Source organism: Myodes glareolus, chromosome 18, assembly GCF_982192425.1.
Source record: "Myodes glareolus chromosome 18, mMyoGla1.1, whole genome shotgun sequence".
Lineage (NCBI taxonomy): Eukaryota > Metazoa > Chordata > Mammalia > Rodentia > Cricetidae > Myodes > Myodes glareolus.
The window spans coordinates 47,383,766-47,403,198 of record NC_142043.1 but is presented as its reverse complement, the minus strand read 5'-3'; the positions used below and the strand labels follow the sequence as shown (position 1 = coordinate 47,403,198).

The 19,433-nt window shown below is 50.8% G+C and overlaps 1 protein-coding gene and 1 pseudogene across 1 annotated transcript in view; both read left to right on the top strand.

Annotated features, from left to right (window-relative positions):
- Positions 1-19,074, top strand: part of Adamts14 (ADAM metallopeptidase with thrombospondin type 1 motif 14) — a 65,788-nt gene extending 46,714 nt beyond the window's left edge. The window contains exons 12-22 of the mRNA XM_087898145.1: positions 2,213-2,388; positions 5,868-6,001; positions 6,333-6,456; positions 7,385-7,465; positions 10,170-10,333; positions 12,211-12,379; positions 12,775-12,907; positions 13,385-13,592; positions 14,906-15,035; positions 15,727-15,837; positions 17,063-19,074. Coding sequence (XP_087754271.1) covers positions 2,213-2,388; positions 5,868-6,001; positions 6,333-6,456; positions 7,385-7,465; positions 10,170-10,333; positions 12,211-12,379; positions 12,775-12,907; positions 13,385-13,592; positions 14,906-15,035; positions 15,727-15,837; positions 17,063-17,529 — 1,897 coding nt within the window. The 3' untranslated portion in view covers positions 17,530-19,074. The remainder of the gene's footprint in view (positions 1-2,212; positions 2,389-5,867; positions 6,002-6,332; positions 6,457-7,384; positions 7,466-10,169; positions 10,334-12,210; positions 12,380-12,774; positions 12,908-13,384; positions 13,593-14,905; positions 15,036-15,726; positions 15,838-17,062) is intronic.
- On the top strand, positions 4,743-4,805 carry LOC125411595 (U6 spliceosomal RNA; annotated as a pseudogene).
- Positions 19,075-19,433: the final 359 nt, after the last annotated feature.

Here is a 19,433-nt window from a genome sequence, read left to right as displayed (position 1 = left end):
GTCATGCAAGCTAGACTGGAGTTCGGATTCCCTAGAACCTACATAAAAGTTGGCCAAGCATGACGATGGCTGCTCATAATCCTAGCGCTTGGGAGATGAGGATGCAGGGTTCCCCGGGTTCCCAAAGTGGCTGGGAAGACTAGCCAGAACCAGCAAGGTAAGTGAATAAAGTAAAAAGTGCAGAAGACACCCAGTGTCAACTTTGGGCCACCGCACACATGCACACACGTATACATCCATACACTTGTAACCCCGCATACACACATGCACACCACACACGCACTTGCGGTAAGAGAAAAAAGAGACAGTGGTTACTGGTGGCGCACTGTTTACCTGTGAGGATGGGCGGCTCACTGCCTCCAGGGCAACCAGTGTCTTTGCTAACCATGTTGCACGAATGACAGTCAGCATGGACTTCTTTGTAATTTTCCAAGGTGGCAGGAAGCCTAGTGGTGCCTGCTCTGATAAACCACCTTGCATGTGCCAGCAACTTATCCCCTTGATCACAGCTACCGTTTAGTAAGCTTCCTGTAGTAACAGCTTTTGTTATATGCACCTTAAATGGAATAATATGAGAATATTAATATGGAATAACCAGATCATGGGTTAAGTACTCCAGAGGCAACAGCTGTTGCTGTTTGGAAGCATTCTCAACACTGTGTGCAGGATGCTATGTGCTCAAGTGGTAAGCCCAGAGTTCTCCTAGTGTCTCCATGCAGGGAGCTGTTACATCCTATAAATGGATACTTTATACTGATAGGTTTTTCTTTGTTTGTTTTGTTTTGTTTGAGATAGGACCTCACTCTGGTAATTTTGGCTGGCCTAGAACTCAATATGTCAACCAGACTGGCCTCTGCCTCCCAAGTGCTGGTAATTAAAGGTGTGTGCCACCACACCTGACTTACTAGTCTTTTATAAAATTTATTTTTATTTTATGTGTTTTGCCTGCATGTATGTATGCGCACTGTGTGTTTGCAGTGCCTGAAGAGGTTAGAAGAGGGCATCAGATCTCTGAGAACTAGAGTTACAGACAGTAGTGATCTGCCATGTGGGTGCTGGGAACTGAACTTGCAAGAGTAGCCAGTAGTCTTAACCACTGAGCTGCCTTGCCAGCTCCAGTATTGACAGTCTCTTCTAATGCTCTTGACCTAATGGAGATGAGTGTCTGATTGCTCTGCCCTGCTATGGTGTGTCACAACAGGAGGTGAGTTGGGATAGCCCCACATTTCATGGGAGAAATCAAGGAATAGCAAGGCCAAGTGACTGACCCAAGGCTGCAGGGTTGGGACTAGGATGTCAGCTCTTTTGGCTCAAATTCCAAGTCTCTTGGACTGTTCCTAAGTTTATTATTATGAAACAAAGTGGATGTGGAGAACTCCTCGTCCTCGGCAGTCCACACCCAGTCTGCAGTAAGGACTGGAGGGGTTTGCAGAATAAGCAAGAGTGACGGCTGACTGGTGAGGGGGGCTAGCCAGTCCCTGTATCTGTCTGTCATTCTGCTCCCGTTCCCCAGGGAGATAGGAGCTAGCTCTATTCTTGCAGGTGAAATAGTCCGGGAGAAAGAGGGTCTGGAGAGGCTAGGGCGGTAGCTCCCTTGGTGGAGTGCTTGCCTGGCGTGCAGCCCTGGGTTCAACCCCTGCCAGCATATAAATCGAGTATGATGGCAGATACCTCCCAATACTCTGCAGGTGGAGGCTAGAAGATCCAAAGGTCAAAGCCAGTTTCAGCTATGGAGTCCAAGGCCAGCCTGAGTTATATGAGACCCTGTCTCAGAAAGAAAAGAAAGGAAGCTGGGTGATGGTGGCGGCGCACGCCTTTAATCCCAGCACTTGGGAGGCAGAGGCAGGAGGATCTCTGTGAGTTTGAGGCCAGCCTGGAACTATAAGAGCTAGTTACAGGACAGGCTCCAAAGCCACAGAGAACCCCTGTCTCGAAAAACAAAACAAGAAAGAAAGAAAGAAAGAAAGAGAAAGAAAGAAAGAAAGAAAGAAAGAAAGAAAGAAAGAAAGAAAGAAAAGAAAGAAATAAAGGAGAAAGTTGGTTCAGAAGGCCCTGAGTTCAGCAGACCCAACATTGGTCACCACAGAGTGGCTAAGTCAGTGGAGGTCTCCCACGGCTACTATAGGACTGAGTGTCGCAATGCCATGTAGGAAGCTCCCTTCTTCTCAGCCTTCCCAGCCAGCCAGATCCCCTGGTCTCTCTGCCACTGCAGTCCAGCCTATGGAGGCCGCCCATGCACAGGACCTATGTTTGAGTACCAGATCTGTAACAGTGACGACTGTCCTGGGCCTTACGAAGACTTCCGGGCCCAGCAGTGTGCCAAGCGCAACTCCTACTACATCCACCAGAATGCCAGGCACAGCTGGCTGCCTTACGAGCCTGATGATGGTGAGTGGCCCCGCTCTGCCCAGCTCTGGAGCATGTGCCCGTTCCTGTTCTCCCACCTGTCGGGGCACAGGGACCTGGGGGTGGCACAGGGAGCTGGTGGGCAGACGCACCCAAGTCTTTTGGGTATACCTGAGTGTCTTGTGTGTCCTGTACTTCTGGAGCCACCATTATCATTGAGGCCATCCATCCCTGGTTTCAAGGCAAGCAGCTTGGGGAAGGGGCCTCCTCTCCAGGAATGCTGATAGCTGGTCACAGAGCTGGATGGCTTTCAGATATTTTTCATTACCTGTATAAAAAGGTATCTGCCCTAGGAAAGAGACTACAGAGAACATTGAAGAAAAAGTTAGCCAGATATGTGGTGGCATACACCTTTAATCTTAGCGCTCGGGAAGCAGAGGCAGGCAGGTCTCTGTGAGTTAAATGCCGCCTGGTCTACATAGTGAATTCTAAACCAGCCAAAGATACATAGTGAGACACTATCTCAAAAAATGAGGCTGGGAGGGAGAGAGAGAGAGAGAGAGAGAGAGAGAGAGAGAGAGAAAGACAGAGAAAGACAGAGAGAGAGAGGAAAAGCAAAGACTTAGTTTACTTCCTGGAGTTTGTCTCAAAGTCCTGGGGAAAACCTACGTGTGGCCCCTGGGCTCTCGTCACTCCCCAGGGACGTAGTACTGTGTCCAGAAGAGCTTCAATCACTGCAGACCAGGCTTCTAGGTGTTATGGGTAAAGCATCCATTTAGCCGTTACTGAAGGTCATTTGAAAAGCAAGAGGGTGGGAACCTGAGAAATAGACAAAGGCCTTAGGATTTGGAAGGCCTGGTGCTAGGCTCACACTGAGACCAACCCCCGGTCTTTGCATGTATGCCCAGTGAGCGCTCCTGCTGTAGCCTTAGACCAGGAATGGCCAGGTTGCCTGGCTCTTCAGGCCAGAGACTGAAAGGGCTTTGCTGGTGCCGTGATTCCCACCTCTTGGATCCTAGGCAGCTTTTGTGAGAACAGTGGCTTCCCAAGCCCAAGTTGGCATCACTACCCTGAGCTCCTGGACTCAGGCTTATGGGAGATTCCTCAGGTTGCAAGGGACTTCAGAGTCCCAGACTTCTCAGCATTGCCCTTGCAGAAGCAGGCAGGGACTTCCTTCTGCTTGGATGCCTCCCACTCTGGGGAGCTCACCACTCCTTTGCCTCTAGCAGATGCCCAGAACACCTGCCTGCTGGGCCCACTTCTCACCTGGAGGTAAAGCTCTGAGACTCAGACCTCATTGGGAATCTGACTCCCAAGCAGATTCTCTGAGTAGTCTTAGCTGTCGTGACTCCATACTGGAGTCCTATGTGAGGGAGACAGGAGTGACAGTGTCTTGGGAGCTTGGAGAGAGGAGCAGACACTGGCTGGACTCAGGTTTCAGGATGGGCTGCAGGTCACTGGGAAGGGAGCTAAGCAGAGAGGCCTGGGCAGGAAGGGCAAGAAGGTCGAGGAACAGCTGGACCTCAGGCCTTCCCAGAACTTAAACCAATTCCAGGAAGTGAGCTAAGCCCCCAACCTCACTTTTTCTAAGAAACACGGCCAGTGTTTATATGTTCTCTGCAACTTCCTTTTTAGGACATTGTCAGCTGGGAGAAAGAAGGGAACATTTTTCACTTTGGGACATACAGTTCTCGTACTGATGTGCCTAACCAGGCTGCAGAGCCAAAGCAAGACCCAAGTGACTTAGCAGTTAGGAACTTGGCTGAGCCAGTCCATGTGTGGCCTTAAGCAAATGACTTAGCCTCTGGTCCCATGTTTCCTCTGTGGCGGTAGAACCTGGGCTGGGGGGAGGCTCAGTGGTAGAACACTTGCCTAGCATGCATGAGACCCTAGGTTTGATTCCCAGTACCCCTTGGGGTTGGGGAGGGGAGCTGAGAACATAGCTTAGTTGGTAAAGTGTTTGCTCTGCAAATGTGTGAAGTTGAATGACTCCATGTTAAAAAGGTAAGTCTGGGACTGGAGAGATGGCTCAGAGTTTAAGAATACCGACTGCTCTTTCAGAGGACCTGGGTTTGATTTCCAGCACCACATGGTGGCTAACATCAATCTGTAACTCCAGTTCTAGGGAGATCTGATGCCCTCTTCTGGCCTCCATGGGCACTGCACACACATGGCGCACATACATATGTGCAGGCAAAATACCCATACACATGAAAAATTAAAAATAAGTCTTTAAATCTTTTTTAAAAAGATAAATATAAGCATGATGGCATATTTTTGTAATTCCAACACTAGGGAAAAAGTTGAGTCCCTGGGGTTTACTAGCCAGCCATCTTAGACTGATTGACACACTCCAGATCCCATGAGAGACCCTGTCTCAAAAGAATCAAGACAGGGTGCTTGCTTCAGCAGCACATATACTAAAATTGGAACAATACAGAGAAGATTAGAATGGGCCCCTAAAATAAAAGATAACAGCAACAACAAGGACCCACACAAAGGCTGGGCACCATGGCACCTATGTATAACCCCAGTACTAGGGAGACTGATCCCAGCCAAATCAGTGAACTTCGGGTTCAATGAGAAACTCTGTCTCAAAATATTAATGGCAAGTGATTGAGGAAGGTGCCTGATGTCCATCTCTGGCCTCCACATGCTTATACATTCATACATGTGCAAGCAGCACACACACACACACACACACACACACACACACACACACACAGAGACATACCTACAAACCCAAAGTGGATGGTTCCTGAGGAAATACTAATTCTGTCTTCTAGCGGGGTAAGGTGGTTGTGGCAACTATAAGTTGCCGTGCTCCTCTAAGTAACCCCTCACCAATGTTCATGCAAGTGACCCTAATTAAACTCACTGGGTCACTAAAAAAATAAGTGTATGCCCTATCCCGCTAGAACCTTCCTCACTCGGATGTTGAAATGAGACGAATCAAGTCATTGTGAGAAACTACTGTTTCTCAAAGTGTGAAAGGGCTTTTGGGAGGATCTGGTAGCCAGTGAGCATCTGATATGATTTATTTTTAATTGTGTGTGCACACACTCGTGAGAGTGAATGTGTGTGCAGGTGCCCACAGAGACCAGACGATCCCCTGGAACTGGAGTTGCAGTTGGTTGTTAGCGGCCCATCCTAGGTACTGAGAATTGAACTCAGGTCTACTGGAAGAGCAGCGAGTATTCTTAACCGCTGAGCTGTTTCTCTAGCTGTAGATGTTGGCTTACGATTGGTGGTTTATCAATAGATTTTTCTCAACAAACTGATAATACATTTTACTGATCGGCAATCATGAAAATAAGGGAACAGAGGCTCAAAAAGGCTCAAGACATTTGCCTCAGGTCACAAGACCAATCCATAAATTTTACAACAAGGCCCAGACAGAGCTTCCATCACTGCCCAGAGCTGGCCCCGGACTTCTTGACTAGGTCACACGCTGGCAACATCCTGAGCCCTCCCGCTTTCTGTCGACCCAGTGGGGCTTAGCGGTATCTCCCTCCTCACAGATGCCCAGAAGTGTGAGCTTATTTGCCAGTCTGCAGACACTGGAGATGTGGTATTTATGAATCAAGTGGTCCATGATGGAACGCGCTGCAGCTATCGGGACCCCTACAGCGTCTGTGCACGCGGCGAGTGCGTGGTGGGTACCCCTGCAAGCTGTCTATGCCCTGCCACCTTTTGGTTCCCTGGATGATGGGTTGGTTTTGCTCACCTGCCACACTTAAGAACAGCTAGGACTGCCGCAGAGGGGTCCCTTTCTGCCCTACACAGTTAGGGAAGAAAGGCAATTTGAGACTCATTAAGTACCACACTGGGTAATTCTTCACCTGGGTCACAGGGTGAATTTTGGGGAGTTCCCATGTTCCAGGGTTCCCCCTTTGGCCAGGGCCAGGAGTCTCAGAAGGGAGCCAAGGGACCTGAGAGGTAGAGGCAGGGGAGCCTCCTTCCACTGACCTCACCTCCACCCCCAGCCCTTTGGTTGTGACAAAGAAGTGGGATCCATGAAGGCGGATGACAAGTGTGGTGTCTGTGGTGGGGACAACTCTCACTGCAGGACTGTGAAGGGGACACTGGGGAAGGCCTCCAAGCAGGCAGGTAAGCACAGCTGGCTCTGTGGGGGTGTCGGGGGGTGTGCTTCTCCTTGACCAGTGCTGGGGAGGGGAGGGTTCTGGAACCTGTATGCAGACCGTCTCAGACTGCCCGTGGTTGGTCCCTTCTCTTCTGGCATGCTAGCGTAGACCCAGAGCCCAGGAGCTCAAAAAGCTCTTTTGGGGAAAGGGGTAGATAACATGGGAGGACATGTGCCCAGCCATCTCTTTGACCCTGGGCCTTTGGTAGGAGTGAGGGGGTCAGACCGTATTAATGGCTTGGCCATGACTGAATCGCTCATTTCCTATTCTCATTTTAAAAACAAAGTCCGGGACATTTTCTGCTTTGAATTTCTGGTACCTGAGTTCTTTCATTTCCACCTCCATCCTTACCAAACTCGCTGTGGAAGAGGACTAGTAACTTCTTTAGACTCCTGTGTGGAGTGAGTCTGGTCCCCTTGGAGGAGTGTACAGCTTTGCCTCAGCCTTTGAAACAGGGGAAGGTTGGTGACCATGAAAGACTTGAGTCCAAGCTTTGAATCAGCCTGAGAGAGCCCTGTAGGACCTTCATGGCTGATTTCGCCTAAATCCCCACAGTAGCTTAGGAAGGAAAGAGGGGGCGTGAAAGTCAGAAAAGAAATCAGAAAAGGAGGCCAAGAATGGGAAATAAACACAACTTACACATGCGGACATCAGTGCACGTGGGAGAGACCCTTAGAGGACACTTGGAGCCACAGCATCTCATGTGCCTCCCTGACCTCCTTGTAAAGGTCCCAACCCCGGTTTCCATCCAAGGGTGTTTTCGTGTTCTGAAAGGTTCTATGTCTGAGAGGTTCTAGTGTTCCTAGTGGTGTGGGGTGAGGTGGGTGGGGTGCTGAGCAGGGAGCCACCCTCTTAGGACTCTCTTTTCTTTCCTGGATGCCCCTGGGTGGCAGCGGCTCTCAAACAGGTGCAGATCCCGGCAGGTGCCAGGCACATTCAGATTGAGTTGCTGGAGAAGATGCCCCACCGCATTGGTGAGTGCTGGGGGTGGGTAAGGGGGGGGGATAGAACGGGTCCCAGAGAGCAGGTGGGGCCTCACAGACTTAGACAAAGACAACCCTTCCTAATTCCTAAATTTATGCTGAATGGATGAACTGTCCCGTAACTCAAATTCCTGAAGGTCTAAAGGGGAGTTTAGCAAATACACCCATTGCTCAGGGCCAGTCTCTTCCCACTGGGAGCAGCTACTGTTCAGATGACTTCTAAGAAAAGTCGTGTTTGTAGAAGGACTCGGCAGCTCTTGCTTCCTGGCAAACCACCCAGAATATAAGGGTTAAAAGCAGCAGTTCTTATGGGATCTCAGTTCTGTGACCGTGGTCATGACTGGCTGAGCTGGGTGGTTCTTCTCCTGTTTCCTGAGCCCAAACAGGCAAACGGTGGCAATTGGTGGGTCGGTTGGGAGCTACTTGGTCTAGGAAGTGTGGAGACGGTGTTGGCAGTTGGCTGAGCCATGACCAACGCCAGCAAGCAAATCTGGAACTATTTACTGGATGTCTACTCCATGACCATTTGCCGTAGCAGGGTCTCAAAAATGAGGAAATAGATAAATAAGGTAGTGACTAAGGAAGACTGTGACAAAGATCCCTGGCTTCCACATTATAACCACACACATACATGCATATATACACGTATACAAACATGTACATCTATGAAAAAACATGTGCATGTACGCATGTACGTACACACACACACACACAAATTAGAATCTCCAAACAGACTGAACTTAAAAAGTCAAGGCCAGACTTAGTGGTGGTAGTGGTGCACACCCTTTATCCCAATACCCAGAAGACATAAACAGAAGGATCTCTGCGAGTTCAAGGCTAGCCTGGTTTACATAGCAAATTCAGGCTAGCCAGGGGTACATAGCGAGACTCTATTTCAAAATAAAATAAAATAGACATTCAAGTTAAGAGTCATCCAGATGGGTCCACACATAAAGGCTCTTTTCACATAAACTGAGTGACCACAGTTTGATCCCTGAGAACCACACAAAGATAGAAGAAAACTAAGCCCACAAAGTTGTCCCACACTTAGGCCATGGCATATGCTCCCCTCACCAATAAAAATAAATAAAAATTTTTTTCAATTTTAAAAGTTCATGTTAAGACATTAATGTGATATGAAAGATGTTTTTATTGTTTGGTTTGGTTTTGTCTTTACTGAAACCCAATTGGCAGTCAAAAAAAAAAAAAAAAAAAAAAAAAAAAAAAAAAAAAAAAAGCATGTCCAAAAGAGATTCCTCTCAGAAGACATCACATAGATCCATGGCGGTTGGGCCTGTGTGGGGGAGGGGGTGCAATGAATGAGCATGTGCGCTGGGGTTCGTTTGTGGTGGTGAAAATATTCTGGGATTGCACAGTGATGATGATTGGATGTGCCAAGCAATCACTGGGTTGCACACTTTAATAGGGCGAATTACACGGTGTGGCTTGCATCTCAATGGTAAACCCAAGAGGGCAGATTGGAACCCAGCCTGTCCACTGTGGACAGTGGCTGCTTCTGCTTCAGGGGATGGCTGTGTTTTCCAATGTCAGTCTGTGCTCAGACCCCCTTGTGGAGGATATGTAGGCTGCAATATCACCGTGGCATGTCACAGAGGCCTTTCCAGCCCGTTAGGCTACCAAGTCCTGCCACTTCCAATTTATGCATCACAGACACTTACGTGAAATGTGATGTTTCTTGGCGAGCTCAGCTATCACAAAAATGTTTCCAATTATCATTTTAGATTATTATCGGTAGCATGAGGAACATCAAGCTTCCTGGGGCAGTGTCTCTAGCGCACCTGAAAGGCCATACTACATCCACACAGTAGCCACAGAAAAACTGAGGCCTGGGGTCAATTCAGGGCCTTCTCCTGGTTCTTAGTCACCCCTGGGGGATAGATAAGGCAGAACTATCCTGGGTCCTGGTCTCCCAGCACCAGCATCATGCCATTGTCAGTTCTGTGACCACAGGGGCAGCAACTGGTGCACATCAAAGGTTGTCGAGGTTGTTACATACATGAGTTTCTTTCACTGCCTGGGAGGGTTGTGTGTATGTGTGTGAGTGTGTGTCTTTAAGGTCTATCTGGACAAGCAACCTTGTCTGCTGGCTGCGGCCATTAGTTTCACATTTATTTATTTATTTGTTTGTTTATTTATTTATTTATTTATTTTAGTTTTTCAAGACAGGGTTTCTCTGTAGCTTTTGGTACCTATCCTGGAACTAGCTCTTGTAGACCAGGCTGGCCTCGAACTCACAGAGATCCGCCTACCTCTACCTCCCGAATGCTGGGATTAAAGGCTTGCGCCACTAGTTTCACTTTATATAGAAGGTAAAACTGAGGCTGCACGGGGACAAAGTAACTCACTCCAACTAGCTTGCTCTCCTGTGCTCTGTGCTTTGCTTTAGATCCTACAGGGACATCTCTGAGAGCTGGACTTTTTGAAAAGGGTTAAGTGGAGTCATAACTATGGGTGGCCATTAGTCAGTGTGCAAACAGGTGATGAAGGATCAGTGGTGTATATCTGGACCCAGACGGGGGACAGGTTTGCGAAGGGCTCCTGGGTGGCCCTGATGGGGGAGCTCAGAGAGATAAGTAGACAAGCAACCTGAGGAGGGGCCTCCTGGAAAAGCCATGGATGTCAGTCAGGGCCTCTGTAGAGGGCAATAGAAAACCTTGCCCCTCTCCCTGGCCAGCGGTGAAGAACCATGTGACCGGAAGCTTCATCCTCAACCCTAAGGGCAAGGAAGCCTCTAGCAGGACCTTCACTGCACTGGGATTGGAGTGGGAACATGCTGCAGAGGAGACCAAGGACAGCCTTAAGACCAGCGGGCCCCTGCCAGAAGCCATCGCCGTCCTGGTGAGCCTCCTTGCCTGCAATGGCCTTTTCTGTCCTTTGTGCCCGCTTTCCCAGGTATGTGGGAGGCCAAATGCAGCAGTTACATGCTCCCGATTCCATGGCATGAGAAACGGGGTCCGGAAGGGCAGCCCTGTGAAGTTAGGGCTAGTGCCTCTGTCCTCACAGCACCCCTCAGCGTCCCCGTGCGTTGTGGCATGGCAATATGTGTGAGGCTTAAGGTGGTTTGGGGCCTGAAGAGACCATGGCAACGACAGCCTCTGAGAAATGAACAGGGCCGTTATCCTAACTGCAGTCCGTTGGTACCTAGAGTCCCTTTCCTGTTCCTAGGCAGGAATTTTTAATTCAGCAGATTGGTCAACAAGAGCTTTGCCCCCATGTCGTCGGCCTGAGCTGACAACACGGGCCTTGGATGGGCTTTGTTCCTGGTGTTGCCCTCAGTGGTCACGTTGTGCTCTGGAGGGCAAATTCTGAGGCTGTTGGTGTAAGAATTCTATCTAACACACCCTGCCCATTCACCTTGTGTGTGGCCACCTGTGTGCCTGGAGCCAGCTGATGTCTGTTCAGGGTACCGAGGCCGGTCAAGGGAGCGTGAATAGTCTCAACAAAGGATGCTGAGACATCACCATTTTCATGTGTCAAAGGCTGAAGCCAGACCTCTACTTAATGCCATGTACGAGTAATGCAAAACAGACGAAAGACCTAAATGTACGAATGGTAGCCTGTAACTCTTTAGAAGGAAATGGGTAAGTTTTCACGAGCTTTTGTTCTTCAGTAACGAGACAAGCAACAAAAGGAATAGATGTAACACGTTAGACGTCACCAACCTGGAGACATTTATGCATTAAAGGACACTGTCCAGAAGTAAGAAGGGGAGCCATCAAGATGGTTCCTGCTTCAGGGCACTTGGTGCCAATGCCAAGCCTCATGACCTGAGCTCAGTGTTCCGAGTTCATATGTCCTCTGGCCTCCATACTCACGGCATCCACCCCTTCCCCAGTCCTGTCCTCAAATAATAAATGTAATTCAAAAGAAAATGTAAGAAGTAAAAATAACCAGACATGGTAGCACATGCCTATAATCCCAGCTCTTGGGAGGTGGATAACATGAGTATTTGTCTTAAAAAAAAGGAAGTGAAAAGGGAGAGAGGAAGATGGGGGAGAGGTGGCTCAGCTGGTAGAATGCTTGCCTAGAGTTCATGAAGCCCCAGGCTTCATCCTATGCACCGGGCCTAGAGGTTTACCCCTGTGATCAGAAGTTGAAAGTCATCCCATTCTACATGAGTTCAAGGCCAATGTGGGCAATGTGAGGCCTAAGAAGAAGTGGGGTGGGGGAACTGTGGAGAAGAGGAAGAGGAAAGAGGGAAGGTTTAAAAGGTTGCTCACTGGCAGCCTCGTTAAGTCAGACAGTTTAGATGCCAAAGACTTGGGTCATGGGTCTTACCCCGTTAGGATGTAGGTCTATGGAAGAGAAAACAGCTCATGGCCTGGTACTGGCTGCTCTTGGGTTTGGGACATAGCAGGCGCTATGGGCAGTGGGAGTTTGTGACTGTCCCGCCTGCCCCAGCCAGGTACTGACAATCACTGGGTTGCACACTTTAATAGGGTGGATTAATGGTGTGGTTATGTCTCAATTACAAACCCAAGAGCACTATGGAACTCAGTGGCTGTGGGCAGTGACTGCTTCTGTTTCAGGTGGTGGGTGTGTTCTCCCGTGCCAATCTATGATCAGACTCCCTCATGGAGTGTTTGTGGGCTACAGTGTCACCGTGGCATGTCCCAGGCCCTCTGCCCAGTCCCCAACAGATTTCTGACCCCCTTGGACTCTATCGGCCCTGCTTCTGTCTCTGGCCTTGCTGCCTCCTTCTTGTCTCCCCTCAGGTGCTCCCCCCAGTGGAGGGTAAACCCCGAGGTAGCCTGGCCTACAAGTACGTCATCCACGAGGACCTGTTGCCCCTCATCGGGAGCAATAACGTGCTCCTGGAAGAGACAGACACCTATGAGTGGGCTCTCAAGAGCTGGTCTCCTTGCAGCAAGACCTGTGGAGGAGGTATCAGCTGTTGTGGGGAGCAGCGGGAGTGGGGGAGAATAGACCAGAGATTCTAGGGAGCGGTCAGGAAGCTGTGCCTCCATTTGATGGGTCAACTTCTCTTGACTCGGTTTCTCACTGATGATCTCCCATGCCTAGAGGCCGTTCTGAGCAGAGCATTGGGTGGAGCTGGGGCTTGTGGGAGCAGGCTGCAGGGTAGGTTGTCTGTTCAGCTGTTCCAAGCCACTGCTCTCTCGGCCAGTGCTGACAGAGAGAAGAGCCCTATAGAAAGTTACTTGCGTCGGACTTAGTACCGGGGCAAGAAGGCAATCAATAGATTATCTGAGGACAAGAACAGGGCAGGAGGCCTGGAGCAGAAGGCCTCGAGCTGGCCCACAGCAGCCCGATCTTTACAGGAATTCAGTTCACTAAATATGGCTGTCGGCGCCGCCGGGACCACCACATGGTGCAGCGGCACCTGTGTGACCACAAAAAAAGGCCCAAGCCTATTCGACGGCGTTGTAACCAGCACCCATGTCCCCAGCCCACGTGAGTGTTCCAGGGGAGCAAAGTCTGGCCTCTGCCTCTCTCCACCCTGGCCCACATGGAAGGTACCCGCAGTTGCTACGCTAGCACTTCCTCAAATAGAACGCCTGCAGCCAGGTTCGTAGGGGACACACAACAGCCCACAGCAGGCACTGTGACCACCCTCCATGGCCCACCATCCCTGTTGGGTTTCTTCATTGCCAATCTCCAATGCCAGGAAGAGGATGGCAGCACCTTGCCCCAACTAGCGTTTGTTCACTGATAATACCTGGGCTTTCTGTTGGTGAAACATGGGGCTCTTATCTTCGGGCAAGAATACTGTCTATTGCCTTTTCCCTCTTTGGTCACTGAGAGACCAGCCCCCAGTGTGGTAAATCCCTGGTTAAGATTAAGCACAGGCCTTCTCTGGTGGGATGCAGCCCCAAGGGGAAGTGTCCTTATGGTCCCACCTCCCTCCACCTTTGTCCTGTCTGTCTCCAGGTGGGTGGTAGAAGAATGGGGTGCCTGCAGCCGGAGCTGTGGGAAGCTGGGGCTGCAGACCCGGGGGGTGCAATGCCTACTGCCCCTCTCCAACGGCACCCGCAAGGCCATGCCAGCCAAGGCTTGCCTAGGTAACCGGCCAGAGGTCAAGAGGCCGTGCCTCCGAGTGCCCTGCCCAGCCCAGTGGCGGACAGGAGCCTGGTCCCAGGTGAGTGATCCTTGCAGAGTGGGTGAAAGCATGTGGCACAGAAATGGGTGTGGGTAGGGGAGGAATCTGAGTCCCCGTGTACCTGTGGGCAGGGGTTTCTGGGCTCACAGTTGATCTGACATTTCTCAGAAGGAAGGAGAGCAACCTTCAGGCACGCCATGTGTGATGGTTCTTCGTGGAGGCTCCTGCCTCCATTTTCATCTCCTCTAAGCTTCATGCCCCCATGTCATAGATGACCAAATTAAGGCACATTCTTATGTTCGAGAAATATGTATGGAGCAACAGCTGTATGCCAGATGTTATTCAAGGAAGGCTGGAAGCCCAGTGTCACTGGACAGGCTGGCCTCCTACCCTCATGGAGCTTTCAGACCAGTGAGGGAGCAAGACAGACAGACAAACCAGTGGCAGATGCTACATACAACACAGCTGGACTTGCAAGGGTCACAGGGGGTGTGACAGGCACAAGGGAGGAGGAGCCATGTGTTCCCTGGTTCCTTTTGGTTCTGTGACACTTGTGTCTTGATCAACAGTTACATGCCCCAGAACAAGTTCTTCCCCGTCCCGCTAGGAGAGGCTATGCAGTGCCTAGAAGTGACCCAATCACGTTGGGTGATAGGGCTTTCCCGGGGACCCTTCCCTGCCCCCACAGTACCCCCAAGTCCATTTATCAGTCAGGAGTGTGTCAGGTGCAAGGAAGGTGTGTGGGTGCCATTGATAGCCTTGCACACAGAGGTCAGTTTGCCTTCTGTCCTCGAACAATGCTTCCCCTGGGAAGAAGACCCCATGGACACCCCCTTGCGAATCAATGTTGGGTGAAAGAAGCCCCAACATTATTGAAGGTCTGCCCCCCACCAGCTCTCCTGGTTTACAGAGCCAGTGTAGCAGCAGGTGCCACAACCCAGGCTCCTACAAGCCCAGGTTCTGTCGTGTGGTAAGTCAACAGAGGAGCCTGCCAGGATGAAACGTAAGATAGTTGAGAATGGGGCATTGAGTAGAGACTGTGAAAACAGATCACAGTTGATAGAATGGGGTCCCAGAAGCCCTCTCCTGAGATGCATTCACAGTTCAAATTGTGGAAAGATCTAAGGAGTCCCAAGCTTGGGTAGCATTCTTCATACTGGCTCCAGAGAACCCGACAATGGCAGGGTCCTGGTGAGGCTACAGATCTTGCATGCCCGTCTGCTCAAAATGAAGGAAGGCATAGCAGCCTTCTTGGTCCTTTCTGTCGCTGAGTTTACTGACCCCTCTTCTCTCTCTCCTATCTACCCTGCACCTGGCATTGTCTGGTTCTTGGCCTTCCTGCTCCTATATAGTGCTCTGCCACCTGCGGAGAAGGCATCCAGCAACGGCAGGTGGTGTGCCGGAACAGCTCCAGTGCCCTCGGGCAGTGCGAGGGGGCCAAGCCGGACACTGTGCAGGTCTGCAGCCTGCCTGCCTGTGGAGGTGAGCAGATGGGATGGGGAGGCCCAGCCCGATCCTCTGGCCATGACCCTGCAACAGCAAGTATCCTGGCCCTTTGAAAGTCCAAAGACAGGTTAAGCATCCCAATCCAAAGCGCTTCTTGATCCAGGACTTTTGGAGCCCTGGGATGCTGCCAAAGATGGAAGATTGCCTTCCTGTCTACATAGGATACGTTGTGATCAAACTATAATACCCAGTTAGCCAGCATGTTTGAGGAGGAAAAATAGACCTTCCCAGGCCCTTCCACTTTGATACACAAACCTCACCCCATTCCCCGAAGCATTTAAAACATCGTACAAAATTACCTGCACACTTTATGTGTAAAAAGCAAATGGGGCAGGCAAGATGGCTCAGTGTAGAAAGGCACTTGCTACCAAACCTGATGACCCAAGCAGAGAACTGACTTCTCCAAATTGTCCTCTGACCTCTGCACATGCTATGGGATACATACCCACCCTTGTATGCACACAACAAAATATAAAGAAATGAAGTAAAGAAGAAACAGATGCACTCATGTTTAGATTTGGGTCTCATCTCCAAGAGTTCTTATTAACTCGGCAAATATTCCATATTGCAGGAGAAATTGTTAAAATTGGACTGCTTCTGGTCCCAAGCATTCTGGACAAGGGATGCATACCTGTTGTGTGTAGTACATCTCCATTTCTGTTCACAGGAGGTCTCCAGAACTCTACAGTGAAGGCCGAGATCCAGGACCCTGTGACCAAAGTGGGACACCAGGAACCCCAATCCAAGCCCCTGACTCCCACGAACCTGATTTCAACAAGTAAGCATCGTCTCTGGCCCTCCCCTCCCCCAGCCTTTCAGGCACCCCAGGGTTTAGTGACAGTGGAACCTAATGCCTTGCTTGTCTGGGTGGCCTCAGAGAGCGTGAAGGTTCTGCTCTGTTCTCTGTCCTCTTCCGTGATTCCCATTCACCTTGAATTGTAAGTTTGCTGTTATCCCTGTGGTGGCCAAACCTGATCCGGGCTAAAAAGAAATCACATAGGCTTCTGCTGCAGAGACATTGCCATGCTTGGTGACAAAGTACTGTCCCACTGTTGTGAGGGTGTCCTGTTTTATATCTGTAAAGCACGCCCCAGGGTTCTGAATTCTGAATCCTGTCTGCGTCCACACTTCTGGGGTCTGCTGTCCTCGATACGAACTTCCTTTCCAGAGCAGCTGAGAGAATGAAACATGGGGTGAGCATCCTCTGCTACTCCAGTGAACTCATCACAGGGGTAGCAATGAACTCATCCTGTGGTCCTTCCGATATGTCTCTGTGAATAAAGACTTGGCGTGCCCCTGAGATGCTACACTCCCTTCCTAAGTTACCAGAGTCCTCTCTCTAGGGCCTTCACCTGGAGTCTGGCAAGATGAGTTGTAGGAAGAGCAGAACCCAAATCTAGTTAAAGGGTGTGACCTTGTGCAACCCTTTGACTTCTCTGCTCTCCCCCACCTCCCAAAAAGCTGGGCAAATCCCTCAAAGCAGAAGCTGGGGGTCTGATTCTGGCTCTGGAGCTTTGGCGCCATCTAGAGGCCACCGGCTTCCACTGTCTCTGCTTCAGAGCCGGCTCCTGATCCCAGCAGTCCTGAGCACCAATTAGTACACACCCGAGCACTTGCCCTCCATCACATTTTCTCTAAAGAGCTGTGCCTGAACCAATCACAGCAGCAGTTTAGAACACTTCAGCCTCAGTGTTCTTGGTTGGGATTCAGTGGTAAGGGATTAATGCTCCACCCGTACCCCAACAAGTGGCTGGAGGATTTGTTAAAACAGTGCTGCCCTACTCCAGAGGTCAAGGCCCCAGTGCTGCTGATGCTGGAGTCGAGGACACTTTAGCTTCTCTTCCCTTTGGAAGCGTTCTGTCCTCTTGGGTGGAACTATGACCCCTTTGGAATGAGTTATGTAGAGATTCCAGCCAGGGCAGAAGGAGGAGGAGGGATTGCTGGTAAAGCAAGTCATAGTGTCCCCTCCTGATGGGCATCTCTCTGCCTTGGTGTATGTGCAGTGGAGCCCTGTGTGGGAGACAGGTCCATCTTCTGCCGGATGAAAGTACTGGACCGCTATTGCTCCATCCCTGGCTACCACCGGCTGTGCTGTGAGTCTTGCACCTCAGGCCCCAGTGCCAACGTGACCTCACTACCCGCCTTCTCCACTCCTGGGAGTCTCTTGCCAGAGCCCAAGGCCACCCAGGAGGATGTGGAGTCTTCAAAGGGGCCAACCAGAGTGGAAGACCATCAGCAAGGCCATCCCACACAGCTACCAGGGCTGGTGAACAGGATCTCCTCAGGGACTCAGCCCCCCTTCACCCCCCAGATGCTAAGTCCTGCAACATTTGAGGGCAATTCTTCTGCCACCCCACCGCCTTCGGGCTGGACCCAAACCACCGTGACAGCCTCTGAGGATCAAGGACAATCCAGGGAGGAACCAGGACATGGAGGCACCAGCCTTCCTGCTACCTCCCCAGTGACTTGAACCCGTCCCTCTGGCCACATTTACACTCTGCGTGTGGTCCAGTGACCTTGACTCAGAGGACTCAAGCACAGGGGACAGGAAGTAGCACAGGTCTCCTTTTTAAATTATTTGTTGTCTTGTTCTGTTTGGGGCTGTGACGCTCTTGACCCCCTGACAGGGTTAGGGGAAGAGAGAGATCAGGGATTGCCCTAACCAGAAATACCTCAGCCAACAGGACTTGGGCTCCGCTTTCAAATGGCTCCTAAGATCTGTTTCTCCAGGCTCAGTAAAGCCCCTTCCCACAGCCACTGGGAGGGGGCAGGGATGGGAGGGGGAAGCAGGCCTGACAGAGATGCTTGCTTGCCCATGACTTCTGACTACCAAGGAGACCCGCACAGTCCCACTCTCCCCAAAGGCCAAGGCCGAAGGGGACTGGAGGAGGTGGGGCTACTCAAAGGCAGACTAGGGAAAGGCTGGCATGGAAGCAGTAGTGATGTTTCCCTGAGACAGGGTCGGCCAGGGGAGAGGAGTTCTTCTCAGGCCTGGCTCTTCTCAGCTGAGAGCCGCTAATAACTCCCAGACAGACATCAGTTCACCTTTGTGGCTGTGGAGTCACTTTTGTGGCTCACTTTGTCCTTGTAGATGTCACCGCTGGTGACCCCAGGCTGTAGACTGACCTCCCAACATTTTGTTCTGCTTTGTTTTTTTGTTTTTTTATTTTTATTATTATTATTTTTTGAGACAGGGTTTCTCTGTGTAGCCCTGGCTGTCCTGGAACTCGCCCTGTAGACCAGGCTGGCCTCGAACTCACAGAGATTCGCCTGCCTCTGCCTCCGGAGTACTGGGATTAAAGGTGTGCACTACCACCGCCCGGCTCTGACCTTCCAATTTTGCATCCAAGCCACCAGAGAAGGAGGCCTGGATATATAACTTCAACATCCAGGAGTTTCTAAGCTGGGGCTTGACTCCTGGTTTGACCAGGAAGAACAGCTTCAGTCATCATTAAGGCCTGAAGGAGGTCCAGCAGAAAGGTGACCACTAGGTACTAGAGAGATGTCACTTCCCAGACTGTACCCCTCAGTCGTCACTCTGCTGAAAGCCTGCTGGAGTTGGGGGGCGGGGGTCTTCCCTTCTGGTTCTGGCTGGGACAGAGTGTGTGATTCTCAGAAGGTCAGGCAGGTGGGGGTTACAAGGCCAAGGACTAGAGTCCACTTACCTGGCCCCTGTGGATGGCCTGGGCAGGATGCCCGCTGCTGCTCCTGGATTAGGGTAGAGAGGATGCAGGGAGTCAAACTCATCCTCCACGGCCCTCTGGTTCTCAGGAAATGGCCTAGATCCTCACTTTCAGGGTCAGTGGCAGAGGTGCTTATCCGTCCACCTTCCTCAGATGGAGGAAGGCAAGCCTTAGGCCCCTGGCCTGCAAGCAATGGGGAGCAGGGGTGCTAGGGACTCTGTGTGCTATCCCCATTACTGCTGTCCCCTTTGCAGGCGGCTGGAGCTACTCTGAGTCAGTCCCCAGCATGGAGAGTCTGATTTTTTGAAATATAACCTATTTATTAACACTGACCTCAGTGTTTTGTTTTGGACTTCAGAAGTGGCGCTCTGTGTGTATACGTGTGCGCGCGTGCGTGTTTCTTTTCTGTTCTAGAGGATGGGGACAATGAAGCCAGTGCTCTGAGGGCTGGGCCCAGCAGTGGTAAGATGATTGCAGGTGGGAACAAACAAGGGAAGGACCATCAAGGAGCTGACTGGCCTCGGGCAAGCCTCCACACAAAGGATGGAGATGGCTGGGAGTTATCTTTGGGGCCCACGGCAAGAAAAGCATTTGAATGATCAGAGCTTTGCAACCTTGCAAAGGGTGGTTTCCTTGGAAGGTGGCGATGAAACAGTTCTTCCCTGGAAGGAGCCAAGCAGAAGCTGGGTGC